The 19,605-nt window shown below is 43.3% G+C and overlaps 1 protein-coding gene across 3 annotated transcripts in view; it reads left to right on the forward strand.

The window, feature by feature from the left end:
- Window positions 1-1,719: 1,719 nt before the first annotated feature.
- Window positions 1,720-19,605, forward strand: part of LOC134465518 (uncharacterized) — an 80,095-nt gene continuing 62,209 nt past the window's right edge. For 2 of the 3 annotated variants that reach the window (XM_063219215.1, XM_063219217.1), the window contains exons 1-6: window positions 1,720-2,228; window positions 7,233-7,334; window positions 15,160-15,258; window positions 16,741-16,839; window positions 17,338-17,436; window positions 17,664-17,849. In XM_063219215.1, the coding sequence (XP_063075285.1) occupies window positions 2,106-2,228; window positions 7,233-7,334; window positions 15,160-15,258; window positions 16,741-16,839; window positions 17,338-17,436; window positions 17,664-17,849 (708 nt within the window). In that variant the 5' untranslated portion in view covers window positions 1,720-2,105. Of the gene's footprint in view, window positions 2,229-7,232; window positions 7,335-13,739; window positions 13,881-15,159; window positions 15,259-16,740; window positions 16,840-17,337; window positions 17,437-17,663; window positions 17,850-19,605 lie in introns of those variants that run through there. The other variant, XM_063219218.1, reaches the window with a different exon arrangement.

Genomic DNA, 19,605 nt, shown 5'->3' on the forward strand with positions numbered 1-19,605 from the left:
TATTGAAGATGAACGTCATTGATGACTCTCTACGCTGTTTGGCAGCAATATAGTGTAATTTAGGGACTGTCTTTGAGTTGATACCACAGTGGCTCCCCATGGGGGTAATTCATAGTCCTTCATAAAAGAGCTCTGCCAACAATGATGGAGTTTGTTTACATTGTAGAGAGCCATACTTGTCTTACAATAGCGCCTTTATTTTGGCAATGTACATGCATACATAATACATACACAAACATACATACATACATACATACATACATACATACATACATACATACAGTACATACATACATACATACATACATACATACATACATACATACATACATACATACATACATACATACATACCGATACATACATACATACCGATACATACATACATACATACATACCGGTACATACATGCATACATACATACAGTACATCTCTGTCATTGATGTCATTTGCATCATGTACTTGAATGTCTTAAATTGGCATGTCAATCTAATTAAGAATGATTGTCACAAAAAGACCCCACTTAGTACAAAAGTGCAAACTCTACTCTACAGGTGGGTCACTGGGTTATGCCCTTCTTTGTTTGTGATGCTATGAACAAGTATTGATCTCACATTATCACATGGGTTCGCATTGATCACACTCATGCATCTCCTGTCTTCATAGTAGTGCTACTGATGCTCAATATCACCATGTTCTCCACTGAGACATCAGGATTCATACTGTATGAGCACCACTGGCTCAGCTAATGTGAGTCAATGGTGATGAGCCTGGGGCTGTGCCCTGACCCACAGAGACCACAATCACGCCCAGGCCATCGACTCCACAGCCACTTCTGACTCTGTTTGGTCCAAAGTCAGCTTGGTTAATGTTGTAGTGTACAGTATGTTGGAGAACTTCTGGGATGCATGTGCGCATTTGCTGTGTACATCTCTTCCTCTACTGCGTTGCCAGGAGTAGTAGGATTACGTATGGGGAAAGTGGGAGTTTGGATCGAAGGCAGGTTGGCGGAGAATGCATGCTAGTGAGTCATAACCCGCCTGCAGACTGGTTGTGAAACAAGCCCAGAAATGGATGGCGGTTTTTGCAGCATTAGAATCTTACCTTGTGCTGAAGAAAATGTGATTATCTTTCCTTTGTATGCGGGAAAGAATGGGATCCCATTCAGGACGCACATTTTTACATTTTTTGAAAAGGCGCTTCGTCTTTCTGGGCAGCTCAGCCAATGTTGAGGTTTTCGACCGATGGCTCGGGCACGGTCCCATGCTGACTTCCGCTATGTGACTGCGGCTCGTGCTGTTCCTCAGGGCCACGCTTGCCAGGGCAGGGCAGGGCAGGCGGCCCAACTGACGCTCACTCTCCCAGGCCACAGACCCTGCAGCTCCAGGCCTGCCCAGTGGGACATGGGCCAGGGAGTGGAGAGGGTCTGAGAGAGAGAGAGAGAGAGAGAGAGAGAGAGAGAGAGAGAGAGAGAGAGAGAGAGAGAGAGAGAGTGGAGGCAGGGAGGTGGCGGAAGAGTGAGGGAATGTGAGTGGATGTGTGGTGTGTTTGTGTGTGTGTTGTTTGGGAGACCTAAGGGGGTGGAGGGGTTAAAAATAGCTAGAGTGGAGACGGGGCCTGATATAGCGGCAGCAGCCATAGGTTTACAACCAACCACAGTTGTCACTCAACAAGACAGGCCCTTCAACACAGCAACCCCCTGGCAACCCGAGTTGGAGGACAACACAGAGGGGCCGCAAGACCTTGGTGCTGGGACAGGGGTCCCACAACAAATAACTCCTCAGGGGAAGAGGAAGGGGAGACTGACGTGTGGGTGGCAAGGAAGAATAGGAGGCAGGATCGGGATGAAAACAACTCAACATTTTTTTTTTTTAAATCAGCTAACCTTGCTTTGATGCATAGGTGAATGTTAATATATCAGTCTACAATGATAGGTTTGTTTTTTCCATAGCGCAATAAGGAAGTTTTGTAGATTTTTTACTCAAGCATCTTTGGAACTGAAGAAGTTGAAGGAGCTTGGATTCTGCTCCAGGTGTACAGGGACCACTATTTTTTTAAGGGATCTGTTTTATAGTAGATAGAAGAGCAAGAGGGTGAATGTTGCAATGGGAAATGTGATATTGTGCAAACTTTGCGCATCTGAAAAAGCCATAAGGACCGTTGGAAGTGACCCTAATTTGGATAGGTGCCAAAACGACTCTGACCCAGGATGTGAAGATGGTGCTTTGGTAAGATCCATAAATAGTAGAACAGTGAAGCTGCATGACCTGATATGCCTTATTCTTGGACGTTATAATGATTTTGCAGATATTTATGTAATTTTGAAAGTACAATTTGGCGTGGGATTTTGTAAGTTGCAGAAATTCCATTCATCCTTGAAAATACATCTTAAAGAAGACCATGAAATGTAGGTTTGTATTCCTCTAATGGTGGTATGGTGGCTATCATGGCTCATGTCGGCGGTGTATGTACATACAGCTGTTATGCAAGGCTGCCCTGTTGATGTGTGGGATTTCCACCTGACCTCTACGTAAGGGTCATTGACCTTTGACCTCAGTATGAGGAAGAGGTCAAATTTGAACATGCCAGCCAGAGCACACCCTCCAGCACCAGAACATACTAACACGCGTGCAATGTGGGTGCACCCGTGCCTGGCCTTCCCACTTTCTTAACCTTACATAGCTGAGGTTAAGCCCCCTTTGCTTACTTTGCTTGAGCATTCATAAAGAAAGGAAGCTGACTTTAGGCTGACTTAGGGTGAAGTGAAGTTCATGGTTCACTTGAGTCTTAAGGGCAATCCATGCAGTTATAGTGACACAGCTGGGTTATATACAAGTTCATGTAAACACAATTATGGAATGTGTTTTTGTATTTTGTCTGTGAGTGATTTTGTCATGTATTATTGTTATTACTCATTACATCATGTATTATGTTTTCTTTTTAAGACATGGATATGGATATTTACTGGAGTGTCAAGTCAAGTCAAGTCAAGTCAAGTTTATTGTCAATTTCTTTACATGCACTGGTCATACAAAGAATTTGAAATTGCGTTTCTTGCTCTCCCATGCAGACATAGACTAATCTAGGTAAGGACATAGACAGTATAGACATAGACAGTACTCATACATGGACATAGACAGTATGGACGTAGACATTGCTCATACAGACATTTAAAGTGCAAGACTGGACAACAGAAGACTTGTAGAGAACATACATTAAGAGGAGGTATTTTGTTGTGCTTTTTCTAAAAGTCCTTTATAGCGTTCTGACATACAGTGCCCTCCATAATTATTGGCACCCCTGGTTGAGATGTGTTAAAAGCCTTAAAATAAATTCAGTGTTTATTGCAGAAGAATACTGTCACACTGAAATTTGTAGGAAAATGTAGCCTTCAACTCAAATGAATTGTAAGAAAATAAAAAAATCCCTGACTAAAAAATAATTATTTTTCATTAAATCACCTGTTCCACAATTATTGGCACCCTTAACAATTCCAAGGAAATAAATATAATTGAAGCATTTCTGTCATTTCTACAGTAGTTTACAAAGTTTACCAGAGTATGTAGGAACATTTAATTAGTAATTCATCACTTCCTGTTTCCCTGGGGTATAAATATGACGTGACACCGAGGCCATTTCTCTTATCCACTCTTAAACATGGGAAAGACAAAGGAACACAGCATACAAGTGAGGCAGATGTGCGTCGACCTTCACAGGTCAGGCAGAGGCTACAAGAAGATTGCCACTCAACTGCAGCTGCCCATATCCACTGTGAGAGGAATAATTAAGAAGTTCAAAACAACTGGAACAGTGGTAAACAAGCCTGGACGAGGACCCAAGTTTATTTTGCCACCACACACAGTGAGGAGGATGGTAAGACAAATCAAAAGATCTCCAAAGCTCACTGTTACAGAATTCACACAAGTGGTAGCATCCTGGGGTCACAAAGTCTCCAAATCAACCATCAGGCGCTGTCTACACGCCAACAAGCTGTTTGGGAGGCATGCACGGAGAAAACCTTTCCTCACTCACAATCATAAACGCAAGCGTCTGGAGTTCGCCAAGCGGTATTGGGGCTTCAACTGGGACCGTGTGCTTTGGTCAGATGAGACCAAGATTGAGTTTTTGGCAACAAACACTCTAAGTGGGTCTGGCGTACCACGAAAGATGCGCATGCTGAAAAGCACCTCATACCCACTGTGAAGTATGGGGGTGGGTCAGTGATGCTGTGGGGCTGTTTCGCTTCCAAAGGCCCTGGGAAACTTGTTAGGGTGCATGGCATCATGAATGCTTTGAAATACCAGGACATTTTAAATCAAAATCTGTTGCCCTCTGCCCGAAAGCTGAAGCTGGGTCGTCACTGGGTCTTTCAGCAAGACAATGACCCTAAACATATGGCCAAATCTACACAGAAATGGTTCACCAGACACAAAATCAAGCTCCTCCCATGGCCATCTCAGTCCCCTGACCTCAACCCCATTGAGAACCTGTGGGGTGAGCTGAAGAGGAGAGTACAGAGGAGAGGACCCAGGTCTCTGGATGATTTAGAGAGATTCTGCAAAGAGGAATGGCTGAAGATCCCTCTTTCTGTCTTTTCCCATCTTGTGAAACATTATAGGAGAAGATTAGGTGCTGTTTTGTTGGCAAAAGGGGGTTGTACAAAATATTAACACCAGGGGTGCTAATAATTGTGACACACATTATTTGATGTCAAATAATTATTTCTTTATGTGGGATTTTTTCCCCACTGAATAAATGCACTTGTATTGAAGGTTGGATTTTTCTCTTTTTTCCATTAAGGTCCCATATTATTTAGAAAAAAAATAAAATATTTGGAAGCTAAAAAACACATCTCAACCAGGGGTGCCAATAATTATGGAGGGCACTGTAGTAATAGTAGCATTTGAAGAAAATAAATAATTAAAAAAGGTTTTATTAAATACACCAGCAGCAGTATGTGTGTGTGTGTGTGTGTTTGTATGTGTTTTGTGTGCGTGTGTGTGTGTGTGTGTGTGTGTGTGTGTGTGTGTGTGTGTGTGTGTGTGTGTGTGTGTGTGTGTGTGTGTGTGTGTGTGTGTGTTTAGTGCAGGTAGAAAGTGCGGTGTGCGTCTGTGTGTGTGTACCTGTGTATGTGTGTGTGTGTGTGTGTGTGTGTGTGTGTGTGTGTGTGTGTGTGTGTGTATGTGTGTGAGTATGAGTTGTGTGTCAGTGTGTGTATGTTTGGGTTTTGTGCAGAAAGTGCAGTGTGCTTGTGTGTATGTGTGTGTGTGTGTGTGTGTGTGTGTGTGTGTGTGTGTGTGTGTGTGTGTGTGTGTGTGTGTGTGTGTGTGTGTGTGTGTGTGTGTGTGTGTGTGTGTGTGTGTGTGCATGTGTATGTTTTGAGTTAGTGCAGGTTGAAAGTTCAGTCACAGATGTAGTAGTGCAGGTGGAATGTTCAGTCGCAGATATGGTGGTGGGGATGAGGGGGGGGAGCGTTGTCAGTGGCCTGGCTGGCTAGAGGCTGACAGTGAAGGGAGAGTGGGTTGAGTGTTCAGTATCTTGATTGCTTGATGCATCGTGCTGCTTGCAAGCCTGGTGGTACGGGAACGGAGGCGCCTGTACCTCTTTCCAGAGGGCAGGAGGCTGAACAGTTTGTGTGCAGGGTGGCTTGTGTCTTTGATGATCATCAGTGCTTTTCGGGTGAGGCGTGCGGTGTAAATGTCCTGCAGGGAGGGGAGTGGTACTCCAATGATCTTCTTCGCGAGTGTTGAGTGGTGAGCAGGAAAAGTTTACTCTGTTTAAAGGAACAGTCCATCACATTTCAAGAAATTGCTCATATGTACTTAAGTCCCAGTAAATATGAGAATACATAGGATTTTTCGTCTATGTGTTTGCATTGCCTAGTTTAACAGTATAGCCAAACTAAGCGTAGCAGTGCAAGTCTATGAGAGCAAACAAAACATCATCAATGTACTTATAAACTGCTTTAAAATGAATGTAAAATTCACCAGAGTGCAAAACAGCTATTTAATCCCGTCCTGTGATCACTTGTGGCTTGATGCTAATCCCATTTACTTCCAGTAATTATGCTAAACTATGCTAATACTTCTGATACCAATAAATATAAGTACTGAAAACACTAAGAAGGAAATGATATGCTCTTTCATAAATAATGCTTGGAAATAAGGGTGGACTGTTCCTTTAAGGTATTTAGGCACGGATCTTAAGGCATCACATTGACATGAACGATTAATGTATGCTCCCAACATTTTGTGTAGAAATGCCAGCCTGTAGATACCGGTCTAAGTGCCTGAAGATTCTCCTTCATCCAGAGTTTGTAGAGAATTGAGAATAGAGAACAATGCATGTGTGCTGTTGACACACTTCATGCTGATGGAGATGAACTGTAGTGACCTGGCGTACACACACCCACCCTCGAGTTTGTTACACAGTATTGCATGAACAATATGCAGTACTGAAGTGTGACTGCCCCCTCTAAGCCAAGTCTTGTGATTGTGTTTGAGCGATGTTGCTAAGGAGAATAAACGCTTATCAAATTTCATTGTCCTTGCGCTAAGCATCCCATATCGCTGAAACCATTATCAAAATGTCTAAATATATTCACACGCAAGCACACACACAAATATGCACACACACACACACACACACACACACACACACACACACACACACACACACACACACACACACACACACACACACACACACACACACACACACACACACACACACACACACGTATAAACTCAGCACTGGGTGTAGCAGGTATGTTTATGTTGGTATGTGATAGTAAGCAGCTGCCTACTGCTTTCTTCGCCTATGGTTTAATTTTAGACCATTCAGTCAATGATAATAACAACAGTACACACACACACACACACACACACACACGCGCGCACACGCACACACACACACACACACACACACACACACACACACACACACACACACACACACACACACACACACACACACACACACACACACACACACACATACACACACACTCCTACCTGATATGTGCAAATATTGTTTTGATCAGTTGTATTGGTATGCTCCTCAACAGTATGGCCAATCAGTTGTTGGTCAGCTGCAAAATGCAGCAGGAAAACCACTCAGGTTTTACATTCTCAACAAGTGGGTAAACCATATATGTGGTATATAAAACACACTGCGCTCCTTCTGCACTAATTGAAGTTTTTCTCTTCTCTTTTTCTCTTCTTTCCCTGCAGTCGGACAGCAACACCAGTTTTCTGAGAGCGGCACGGTCTGGGAACATCGACAAGGTCCTTGAGTTCCTGAAGGGTGGACAGGATATTGCCACCTGCAACCAGGTAACCAATACACTGATTGAGATTAGCTTTACCACATACAGATATACATCACTGTATAGCTGTGGATATACTGAAATAATTGGGTTCATACTGAATTCTTACCTGCATACAGTATTCACAGTGATTATAGTCTATAGACTGCGACTTCAAGCAAGATGATAAAATAACCTCAATAAGGCAAAAAAGAGCATGGCAGACAAGGGTATACAGTATATGTACTCTTGACTTCATGGTGTCCTTACATTTGGTATGGTAGTGTTGATGGTAGAATAGTAAAACTATAGTAGTAGGCTAGTAGTAATAGCAGTGTTAGTGGTAGTAAATGAAACGTAGGTGACTGTAACATAAACATTATGTAAACATAAACAACTGCTATCTAATAATACGGTATGTAAAAGCGCCAGGCATGGAAGTGGAAACAGATATTAGCATGCATGCTACTGTGTGGTGCATTCCACCCCACCTATTGATTACAGCTGAAACACGACTTGATGATAGCTACTATGACACTGGCACATACAGCTGTCTGTCTGGCATGTATAGGACGCCGTCTCTCTGGCTACTGCACTGCTGCAGTGGGCGCTGCACACAGGAAGAGCATGCAGTACAGTTGTGCAGGGCATAACTTCACCTCATGGTATTACGCCTGCCGTAGCTAATGCTCAAGCCCTGTTTGATCTCTGTCCAGGCAGGGATAGGGTTGTAATCCCAGTCTTATGTAACCATATTGTGAATGTTCTTATGTGTAATTAGATTTGGTTGTCATTTTAGTTCCACGAGTAGTTTGGTTTGCTGTCAAACGTGTAACGTTTGTTAGAGTGACCTATAGCGGTTGGGGGTTGAGTGACATACAAACCGCATTATGTATGGGTCATGGGATGAATGCACTGAGCACACTGTAATAAACCGAATAGAATAAACTCTATTGCTAATCTTCACGTGTGTCCGCTGATGGAGCTCTGTTCTGACTTGTCAAACAGCTGCGCTGAATGTTATTAGAGACAGAGAGGAGACGAGATGTTAATCGTATCATGCAAATGTTTGTTTTTGTTTTATGATTTAACAGAGTGCTTTTTTGGTCAAGATTAATCTGCATGAAATGTTTGGGATTTTAAGATTTTCTGTCGTTTTGATGGAGATTTGGAATAGTGTCGTGACATGTTGGGGTTTTTTGTGTTTATGCTTATCTTTTGTTTTTATAATTACGATGGTACATGTGTTTGTGTTTGTGTGGGTGGAGAGACTACGGATGCTATTTCATTTGCACATGATTTTGCATGAGCACATCTGCATATTATGCACGGAAGGGAAGAGTTAGAGAGAGCAGACACACCATCACTCCAATAGCTTTTGCCAAATGGTCTTAAATATCCCAGTCAGATGTTTTTCCATGGACCCATTGAAAGTTCAGTAATTACCAAAGTTATTTTAGTCATTTTAATCCGTGGTCCAGCACCAATATTTACACGTGGCCATTTCTATTTTGTCAAAGCATTATTAACCTTTCGTAAATGTGTGTTGTACTGACCGCCAGAACTTGTAACTTGAGAGGCGCGACCTTCATAGCAACACCCTGTCATATGGTCGCATATTTGGGGTCCACACACAGCCCCCCCCTTCCCCCCCATGTGTGAGAAGGGCATTCTCCTATACAACCTCCTCTGTCAAATACCAGGAGTCACAAGACTATCCAGTTTCCACAGTCTGTGTTGAGTCATGTGATCTTGGCGCTGTCCAGTATCCATGACCCATCAACTATTTGACGTGAACAAGATTTAGTATGTTGCGAAGTGTCATGTGAGAGGTTTCATCGACATTTCATCCGAGTACATCTAGGGTGCTAGGTTGGGGGGAAACATTGAAGCAGTCACCTCAGTTGTACCCATCAACTACAGTATTTGACGTGAACAAGATTTAGTATGTTGCGAAGTGTCATGTGAGAGGTTTCATCGACATTTCATCCGAGTACAACATCTAGGGTGCTGGGTTGGAGGTAAACATTGAAGCAGTCACCTCAGTTGTACCCAGATATCTGCTGTGACATTATAGGGACAACTGGAGGCCAGACAGGGATGGGGGTTTGAGATCAGAGACCAGAAGAATGCACAAATGGGGAGATTTTTCCTAAATCCTTCAATTTTCATCTCAGTGTAATACAGTAGAGATAAATATTGTGTATTAAGAATAATAGCATTAGTAGCTTTACAGCCCTAAAACAACGTTTCAATTGTTTCTCATGCTTTCTGAAGATGTAATAGGGTGAGAAGTACTTCAGAAATTGCTTTGTCACCCTTCACGCGCTATCACAGCACTACATAAGTATTGGGATGAGTGGGCTAATCTCTCTGTAAATCCGTGTGAGTGATGATTCCACTTTCAATCTGTGAGGCGGCTAATGAGGAAAATAACTTCGTGTTGTTTTAAAATTGAGTGCTTGGCCCTTTTGTTTCAGTGCTGTTGAATTGAAAATGAAAAATAGTCTAGTGCAGGTATCATGGACATAGTGGTTTAGTGAATATTGCAGCTTTGAAGTTTGAACTAGAGTGACATCTCTGGCCACTCATCAGTGACAAGTGGCCAGAGATGTCACTCTAGTTCAAATGAGTCGTCACCTTGTTTTGATTGTACCTTCAACCTCGAGATGTTTGACTTGTCCCGTAACGGTAAGCCCTAGACAGAGCCACTGCAATGAAATGGAGGAATGGCATTTGGTGCTGGTGGTGGGGTGTATATCATGGCTGCTTGGTGTGGCTTGGCGGAGAGCGGAGACATAAAACAGGAAGCTGATGATAAGGCCTGTCTCACGGCTCCTGGAGAGCACAAGCAAAGTCCAGCCAAGGTATTGGTCTGGCCAGCCATTCAGGCATTTCTGACTCTGTGTCGTTGTGTTTTCCTGTGTTTGTGTGTACTCCCACCTGACACCGGTTGTGTGTGTGTGTGTGTGTTTGTGTGTGTGTGTGTGTTTGTGTTTGTGTGTGTGTGTGTGTGTGTGTGTGTGTGTGTGTGTGTGTGTGTTTTCTTCTCCTGCCTTTCAGTGTGTTCACCCATACCCTCCTACCTCAACCTCCCCACTGTGTGTAGCAATTTGTTGTTTTCACAGTTGTATGTCGGTGCTATGCTCTATTTCTTCTCCTGTCATACTCCCCGTGTTGGTCTGCCTCAGATAACTAATGGAACTAGTGACAGCCTCTGCCTAATATGGTTAGGAAGAGCTGGGCTTCTTGGAAGCAAAAGATTTTAGGTTCAAATTCCATCCTAGTGCCCCTTGAGCAATGCTCCAGGCCCTGTAACCAATACCCTATAGCTAGCTACATAATTATGAGTAGCTTTGGATGAGATGTGTAATGTGATGTCAATGTACTGTAATGTAACAAAATAATAATGTAGAAGTAAGTGAATGTTAAATAGTGAATTACGATGAGATTGTTTATGGTGTTAGAGCAGCTGATAAATCAACAAAAAGAGAGGCAGAGTGTGTTTGACCTACAGTATCTTGGAAAGACTCTCAGTCAGCAGCCGGTGCCTTGTCCATGTCAGAGAGAGTGTGGAAAATATTACAGAAGCTAGACAGTTTCCTAAATGCCTTGCAGGTCGTTGGTGTCTTTGATGGTGGTCCAGTTACACTGGCGACCCGGGTTCAACTCAGACTCTGGGTTCTCTGGGTTCTCCAACTCCGGGTTCAATCCTTCCCCGCCCTCTCTCTCCTACTCATTTCTTGTCGCAGTTTCTCACTTTCATGTCCTCAATAACGTTGAAAAGCCCAAAAAACATATCTACTGTAAAGAAAATCCTAAGATAATTTTCACACCCAACGTGCTTAAAATGTGGCAGTAAGGCAAAGACATGTCATGGATGATCAAGTAAAAAATGATCAAAACTGACAAAAGTTCTTTGACAATGGCAATGTGTCTATAGGGCTACTTTTAACAACTAGGCTATTCAGCTTCCTGTCCAGTGCTAGCAGTCCAGTTGCGGTTTGCTCTGGTAGCACATGTAGCACTGTAGCACTGTAGCACTGTAGCACATGCTGCACTGCACCACTGGTAACAAAGGGCTTTGCAGTGTTAAAATATGGTACCCCTCAGTCATATACAGTATGCTGAGTCATGTTACAGATACTGGTTTACTGGTTAATTTTGTGGCCTAAAATCAACTGTCCTTTAATTTTGGATGAAACTGGCTGTTATTTGTAGTCAGATATTCATAAGAGAAACCCTGCAAATCTTAATTATTCATTATTTTATAGGAATGTACTTGTTCATAAACGTTCATAATTTATAATTGATTAGATTAGCAATCATGGTAGTCCGATTACCTGCTGATTGTAGAAATTGGGTTTTACAACATATCTGTCTCGCTCTTTCTTTCTGTCTGTCTGTCTGTCCCTGTCCCTGCCCTTTTCCCCAAATCCATGTGTGCAGTAATCCTGTGTAAGTGGTATTGAAATATAATCTGCATGCTTGTATCGGGTGTATTCCCCCACCTCCACTCTCACTGCCACAGAAGCCCCCTTACCTTTTTATCATCCAACAGAATGGGATTATGTCACTTGCGGTCAGGGCATGAGGTGGGGGCATCCAGGGATCATGTGCTGTGCTGCTCCAGTCGTCCACTGGGATCTCCACCCAATGTTGCCAGATGTGTCTGGTCAAATCCCTCCCAAAAGGTTCTCAAAAACCGCCAAAATGTGCTAAATTCCGCCTAATTTCAACAAATTGCATTGATTTTTATGGGCACAAAAGTGCAGGGAAAAAACCTGCTAAATGGCCAATTTTTCCCGTTTTCACCTGCAGACGGCCATCCCAAGTAGCCCAATTGGGCGAGTAACCGCCCAATCTGGCAACACCGTCTCCACCAGTGGCCCGCTGCTGGTCAGTGACGCCAGGGGGACCAGGAGCCCCAGCGCCCCACCTTCCCTCCCCTACAAGTGCATTAGCACAATTAAGAGAGAGGCGGATCTGAGGGACGTCTGTGGAGCTTGGTCGGTCCCCCATTTTATTGTCCAGGGGCGAAATCAGATTAGACCCTGGCAGGGTTCACTTGTCCCGGGCCCAGGCAGAGAGGGGGCCCAGAATTGGATTCTCATCACATTGTATTCTCCAGGTTTGGGGCCCTTTCAGATGTATTTGTCCCGGGCCCAGCCAAAGCTGTCAGCGGCCCTGGACCCTGGAGGGGTGACTCCATCCCCCCATCCTACGCCTACTCTCATATCTATCGCAGCTCTCATCTCATTAATGGAACAGCTGATCCAGAGGCAGGCATTTTAAAGGTCTTAATTGGTTTATGCCATTGACAGATGTCAAAGGTTCACCAGGCTGGCAGCTACCGTACGTCCTGTGTTTTTAGGTATTATACTTCTACCACATTTCACAAGTCGCACATTTCAGTTGCTTCTGCTGTTGTTGCTGCTGCTGCTGCTGCTTCGTGGCTTTTATTATCGTATTATAAGTCAAGTCAGTCAAGTCAAAGTTTATTTGTAATGCACTTTTAAAACAACACTCTCTCATCACGAGAAAATGCTGTTACTGTGTATTTCTGTTTGGGTTTTGGTAATCATTTCAAAGAACAGAAAGATGTGCGCAATACAGCATGTCAGCATGTCAGCGTTGGCAGTAGGGAAGCAGAAATATGATACATTTGAGGCTCCAGAGAGCTAATTTCATTTTAAATGAGGAGGGGCATGAAACACAATCCTTATTCAGTGTTCAGCCTTTTTCTCAATAACGTTTCCCGATACTTCATTGATGGTAAATTGGGTATGTGTGTGTGGCTTTGTGTGTGTGTTTACAAGGTCCTGAGAGGAAAGGGGACTTGCTACGTGTTTGTTTGTGGGCGCCTGTCTGTCTGTCCGTCCCAGTGTACATGTTTGTGTGCGTGTACGTGTGCTTTTGTTTAACCCATTGATGTCTAAAGCACTTGCAAAAAAGGCTGCTGAATGCCTCAGCCCTTTTTAAGAAAAGGTACCCTCAGCCTATAAAAAACAAAGTATCTCAGCCTCTGAAGCACATAAAGACATGCCATGAGTTGCATTTAAACGCTAAGACTTTCATCTTGCATTAGAATATGTTCATTCAACTCTAACATACCAAGATTTTTTTATGAAATTGTCTTAAATCTCATGAGTCTGAATGTTGCGCAACACAACATCCAGCATCAATGGGTTAATAAGGTTCGGCCGTGTGATGGTGTTGAGACATCATGCAAAACTTGACACCATGGTCTCGCGCGTGTCCCCACATCCCCGCTCCTCTGTGCTACTTTGGCATTTTACGTGAGGAGGCGTGAAACATTTAGAAGAATCTGACTTCACACAGGGAGGCAGGGAAGGTAAGAAAAGTGAGAGAAGGAGAGAGGGAAAAAAAACACAGGCAGACACAAGAGAGAAGAGTGGGAAGAAGGGAGCATGTCTCCCTAGACCTGATTTTGGTCCAGAAGGTATACAGCCAGGAGATAACGGAAGGTTGTATAATCTCTGGAGTGCAAGGGTGCCCTTCAGAGTGCCTGAGGATGGAGGAGGAAAAAGGACAAGGCGATGCCCAGGACAGGGTGTGAATCCAGTTTATTGCCTTTTTTCTGCATGGATTACTAACATTACTGGAGCTATTGCTGGAGCTGTTGACCAGGGTGCAGTCTCTACTCTATTTACTAGTACAATATAATATAATCACAATATGATATAATGCAATATACAATACATGGCCTTCCTCATGGTGTGAATCGAGTTTATTGCCTTTCTGCATGGATTACTAACATTACTGGAGCCATTGCTGGAGCTGTTGACCAGGCTGCAGTCTCTACTCTATTTACTAGTACAATACATGGCCTTCCTCGTGTACTCCACTTTGTGCATTTAAGTATATACATCCACAGTACGTTTACTTTGTTGTTTAGATCTCGCATTGACAAAAAGTAGTTTGTTTTTTTTAAAACTCCATTTGAAGAGTTCAGATGCAAAACCCCCTAACTCCATTTCTTGAGACTTGCACTTCTATATTTTTAGAGAACCCCGTTGTTGGTTTGGTTTACATTCATGTACTTGATAATATATATAAATAGTTATATTACATAAATAAAATGAAAAAATATGAAATGTCGATAGCTTTGTATTAAATACAAATGAATTAAGATTATTTTCTGAAAAGGCACTTAGGGGGTTTTGCATCTGAACTCTTCATTTGCAATAAGCAGTAATTTGACAGTAACAATAGCAACAATATTTAGAGAATAAAAGGTCTCTTGAGCACTTTCTCTATACTACAGTATAGCGTTGCTGGTCTTACTAGTCATGATGCAAAGATGAAGAGCAGCATGTGGGAGGGAGGTGAAGGATGCAAAAATAGCAGCGTGGAAAGCTTGCTAATCTATGCAAATGCTGATTTAGCCGTGAGAATATGTGTACAGCTGTACATGTTTAAATGAAGCAGAACTGTGTTGCATGATTTGGGTGTTTTTAATAACCGACATCCATGATGTCAATGCGCTGCTACACTATATAAGTCTATTGTAATTTTAAGAACAATGCATCCGAATTTTGATGAAGCAAAATGTTACCAGATATCCTCACATTAAGTAAATCTCTCCCTCATTATTTTTGCAACGCACCTCAGGGGGTTTCTAAAACAGAACATTGTAATGATGAGCTGATTCTGTGTCTGAGATCCTGTCCTAATGTGATTCAGTGCATGTGGATTTGTTCTTTTCTTACATTCATGATATGATGAATCTGTCTCTTTGTCTCTCTCTCTCTCTCTCTCTCTCTCTCTCTCTCTCTCTCTCTCTCTCTCTCTCTCTCTCTCTCTCTCTCTCTCTCTGTTCTCCTCTGTAGAATGGTCTTAATGCGCTCCACCTTGCTGCTAAGGAGGGTCATCGGGACCTGGTGGAGGAGCTGCTTGAGAGAGGAGCGGCAGTGGACTCATCTACAAAGGTACACAGCTGCTACAGTAGCAAGGGAAGCCAAAAAAGGGGAGGGGGGCAAAGTTGTCCCGGTCCCTGGGGGGCAGAATTGGGGCCCCATGACATTGTGTGTATCGAGTGGTAGGGGGAACCTTTCAGCTTACTTTGCTCAGGGCCGAAGCTGTTAGCGGCCCTGGCAGTAACACAGCTGTTAGCGGCCCTGACAGTAACACAGCTACGCAGGGTGTGATTTGTAGGGGGGGATGGGGGGGATTGTCCCCCCTTCTGGTTTTGATATCGCCACTTTTTCTACATGATTTTAATCACAGTTCAATGTAATTCCATTGATTTTGCTTAAAATCTGAAACTCATCCCCCCTTCTGGTTTTCAGACAAATCGCACCCTGCAGCTACGTATATACAGTACTGTAGGAACATGGATTGACTGCTATGTTGACTATGTCTATGACTATAGTATGACAATGACCATGACAATGACCATGATGACAGTATAGTATGTGTATATTTATGGCTCTGTGCTATGTTGGATGCAGAAGGTCATTTGCATTTGCATTTGATTGAGGGTGGAGGAGGATAAGCCTTTATTGTCTATTCTAGAGAGACATTTGTTTTGGACACAGACAGTCTGAAAGTTTACACAAAAAACACATATCAACACATAAGACAAATAAAAACAATTAACATGCAGGAATTTACCCAAAATATTAAACATATACGTAGCCTCAAATATATCTCCCATTCAAACACATGCACACATACCCACACGCCATTCATTCTATTAGTCAAACAACAATACTTATACAATACAATCATTTAATTTAATAGACCTGGAAAATCATCCCATAATATATAACTGAAGGTCGGATACAGCCTAAAAACCTGCTGTTGGTTTTGATGGTTCAAATGAAGTGCAGGGTTGATAGTTTGGTTTTGATATTTCAGATGAAGTGCAGGGGTTTTCAGGACAGCAGAGTGGTGGATGTTATGTTATTATCTGCACTCAGCTGACCCAGCCGTCCTCTTCTGTCCCTGACACCTCTGTCCTTTTAGTGGGCTGGATAAGCTCATGTACTGTGCACACACAAACACACAGATATGCACACGTGCATGCAGGCGCGCACATACACACACACACACACAGATAGGCACATGTGCATGCAGGCGCGCACATACCTGTACACACAAACACACAGATATGCTCATGTGCTTACACACACACACACACACACACACACACACACACACACACACACACACACACACACACACACACACACACACACACACACACACACACACACACACACACACACACACACACACACACAAATGCTGATAGATTTGTGCTGATGATACACAAATGTGTATACATTTCCACTTTTACCTTGCACACACTTAGGAGCTGAAATGTGATGACATGCAAACAAATGTAATGCAGTGGTGTTGTTCAGAGACTTGGATGTAACCTCAGTATGTTCTGTACGGCTCTGCAGAAAGGCAATACGGCCCTGCACATCGCCTGTCTGGCTGGGCAGAAGGAGGTGGCTCGGCTCCTAGTCAAGAGAGGTGCAGATGTCAACTCCCAGTCACAGGTGAGACACACGGAGAAGGAGCTTTCATCACCTGTAGAAGTAATTTACGAAAGTGGCAATTATGCCGTTATGCCGTTATGCCATTGTGTGCCAATGTTCCACTGGCGCACAAAAAAAGATACAAGAAATCCTCCATCCCCTCAGCTGTAGCCCTACTGAACAACAGATGAACAATGACCAGCTATCCAGTCACAACATGCATGTATTGTCTAGTCTTGTTTTGTCCTGTTTTTTCAAGTCTTGTATAAGAATGACTGAAGCCACACCAAAGACAGTTTTCTGTTTCATGTGTAACAGACAATTAAGGTTTTTTTTTATCTTATCTTATCTTATCTTATCTTATCTTATCTTATCTTATATGAAGTTTAGAAGAAAATATGTATGCCTTTAAACTGTATGGCAAAACTTTTTTTGCATAGTTGAATATTACATTGAAAATGATGGGATTTAAATGAGTGGTGTTAATGGAACATGGTTGTGTGTTTGATTTCTCTCCAGAATGGATTCACCCCATTGTACATGGCCTCCCAGGAGAATCACCTGGAGGTGGTCCGCTATCTTCTGGAAAATGGAGGCAATCAGAGTACAGCAACAGAGGTGTGCATTTTTCATTTGTTTGTGTGTGTGTCTCTACATGCTCATGCTCATGCATACTATGTGTTCTTTTCCATTGACTTCAATGCTTATGTGAGTATCTCAGCTATGCCAGGTCCTGCATGTATTGCATACGGTATCGTGCTGCAGCCGGTGCTTGCTCACATACAGCATCTGTTTCTAGTGTAACATCCCATCTCTCTCTCTGCCCTGTCTGTCACCTACTGTAGGATGGCTTCACTCCCCTGGCCATCGCCCTGCAGCAAGGCCACAACGCGGTAGTGTCCCTCCTCCTGGAGCACGACACCAAGGGCAAGGTGCGGCTACCCGCGCTCCACATCGCCGCGCGCAAGGACGACACCAAGTCTGCAGCCCTGCTCCTCCAGAATGACCACAATGCAGATGTCCAGTCAAAGGTGAGAACAGTAGTGGCCTGGAGAAGGGGGTGGGGTGACGAATCATGGGCCGGAGATGGTGGGATCATGGGACCGTGCTAAAACATAAAGGGGGACGTGACATGAAGTGACACTGAATCCTGTATCTGCAATTTTGGTGAACTGTCCAAAGAAGTTTTCTATATTCAGTGAATTTACTGTTACTAACTGCATTTGCTTTAAGAGTAGGAAGATGTTTTGACAAATGTTGCATGGATGGTATCTCTAGTCTAGACTACTGAGAGGTTGTTACCTTTACGAAACTTTAACTCATTTAGAATACAGGTAGCTCAAAAATGCTCTCTTGCTCTCCCCTGTGCTTCCCGCCCAGATGATGGTCAATAGGACAACTGAGGTATTGAGACACATTCAGTTCCTCTCTGCATCTCTGCAACTCACTGTATTCGTTTTTTTTTCTTGTCGTCATTTTGTTGTGTGTTATGTGTCTTCTGCTGCTCGGGGGTTTCTGGGTTTCTGTCTGGTCACTGCATGAGGGAGAAATTGCAGCACCACTGTTATGTCCCTCACTTCTCATGGTATTTTGTCAGTGTCCAGCCTGCTAAAGGCATGGTGGACTGCCTTTATTTCAAAAATGTACAGTTTTACAGCAGGCTTGTATGAAATTCCGAATGGAAAGAATTTCAATTCAAAGTAATGCCATAATACGAATACTAGGTGGTGGAGTTGTATGTACTTTCAATGGGTGGTGTAGATTAAATTCAAAGAAATTCAAGGTAATGGCACCACCTAGTGTTCGTATTATGGCATTATTTTGAATTGAAATTCTTTCCATTCGAAATTTCGTACAAGCCTGTTTTACAGATAATGAACTGTACAGTGAATGTTTGGCATCACTTTCCATTTCAGTTCTGTCTGGGGTTTTTCTGGGTCAGTTATTATTACAAGGTCTTCATCCATTGATTTTGTGTTTCAGGGTTTTTCCGTAGGTTTTAAGTCAGTGTAGACTCATTTCTATTTTTTTTAAAGTATGTGTTTCTTTGGCATTTTTGCATCATTACATGTTCTGTTTCACTCAAGAAAGGCTGCCAGACGGCTAGCCCAAGGGGCTGGAATATAATCCGCGCATGCGCGAGTTCTGAGGTACACTTATATCAAAACTTCATCACGTGTGCCGCGCTACTGTACACAGTATATAAGTCCCAGCGCGGCATACTTCGTCCTCTTTAATCCCTCACGCGATCTGATAAGGTACGAATTGATACTGGTAACGAGGTGCCTACTGGCAGTTAGCTGTCCGAGAGCTGGTGACTATTGTTGCCCCTCTCCAGGCTATCGTTATCAGGCTATTATCCCCACCTTATTAAGGTGTGCTATCGCCGCTTATAGTAACGGTGGCTTCTCCCTGTAGCTTGTGCTTTCGCATGTGAAGCTACTCTCGTGGAATCCCCGAGGCGCATATCCACCTGGAATTCAACTTGAGGTAAGTAATCTGTTGTTGTGGTTTGCTCTAGGGAGGAAAGAGATTACAGAGACATCTCTCTAGCTATATCTCTAATGTTGCTACGGGCACCTTCGGCGCCGTTCAGTAGCTCACTGTGATTCTGCCGCCACTCTCCCTCTTCTATCGAGTTGCTTGCGTGCATGAACTCTCCTGCAGGACGGCCGCGACTCTTCCTCTGTCGAGGAAGTTACTCGCTGGGCTCGTTGGTTCCGCAGTGGAATAATTACCCTGTGTAACAAACTGCCGCCACTCTCCCTCTATCGAGCTGCTTGCGTG

The sequence above is a fragment of the Engraulis encrasicolus genome, chromosome 16 (assembly GCF_034702125.1).
Source record: "Engraulis encrasicolus isolate BLACKSEA-1 chromosome 16, IST_EnEncr_1.0, whole genome shotgun sequence".
Lineage (NCBI taxonomy): Eukaryota > Metazoa > Chordata > Actinopteri > Clupeiformes > Engraulidae > Engraulis > Engraulis encrasicolus.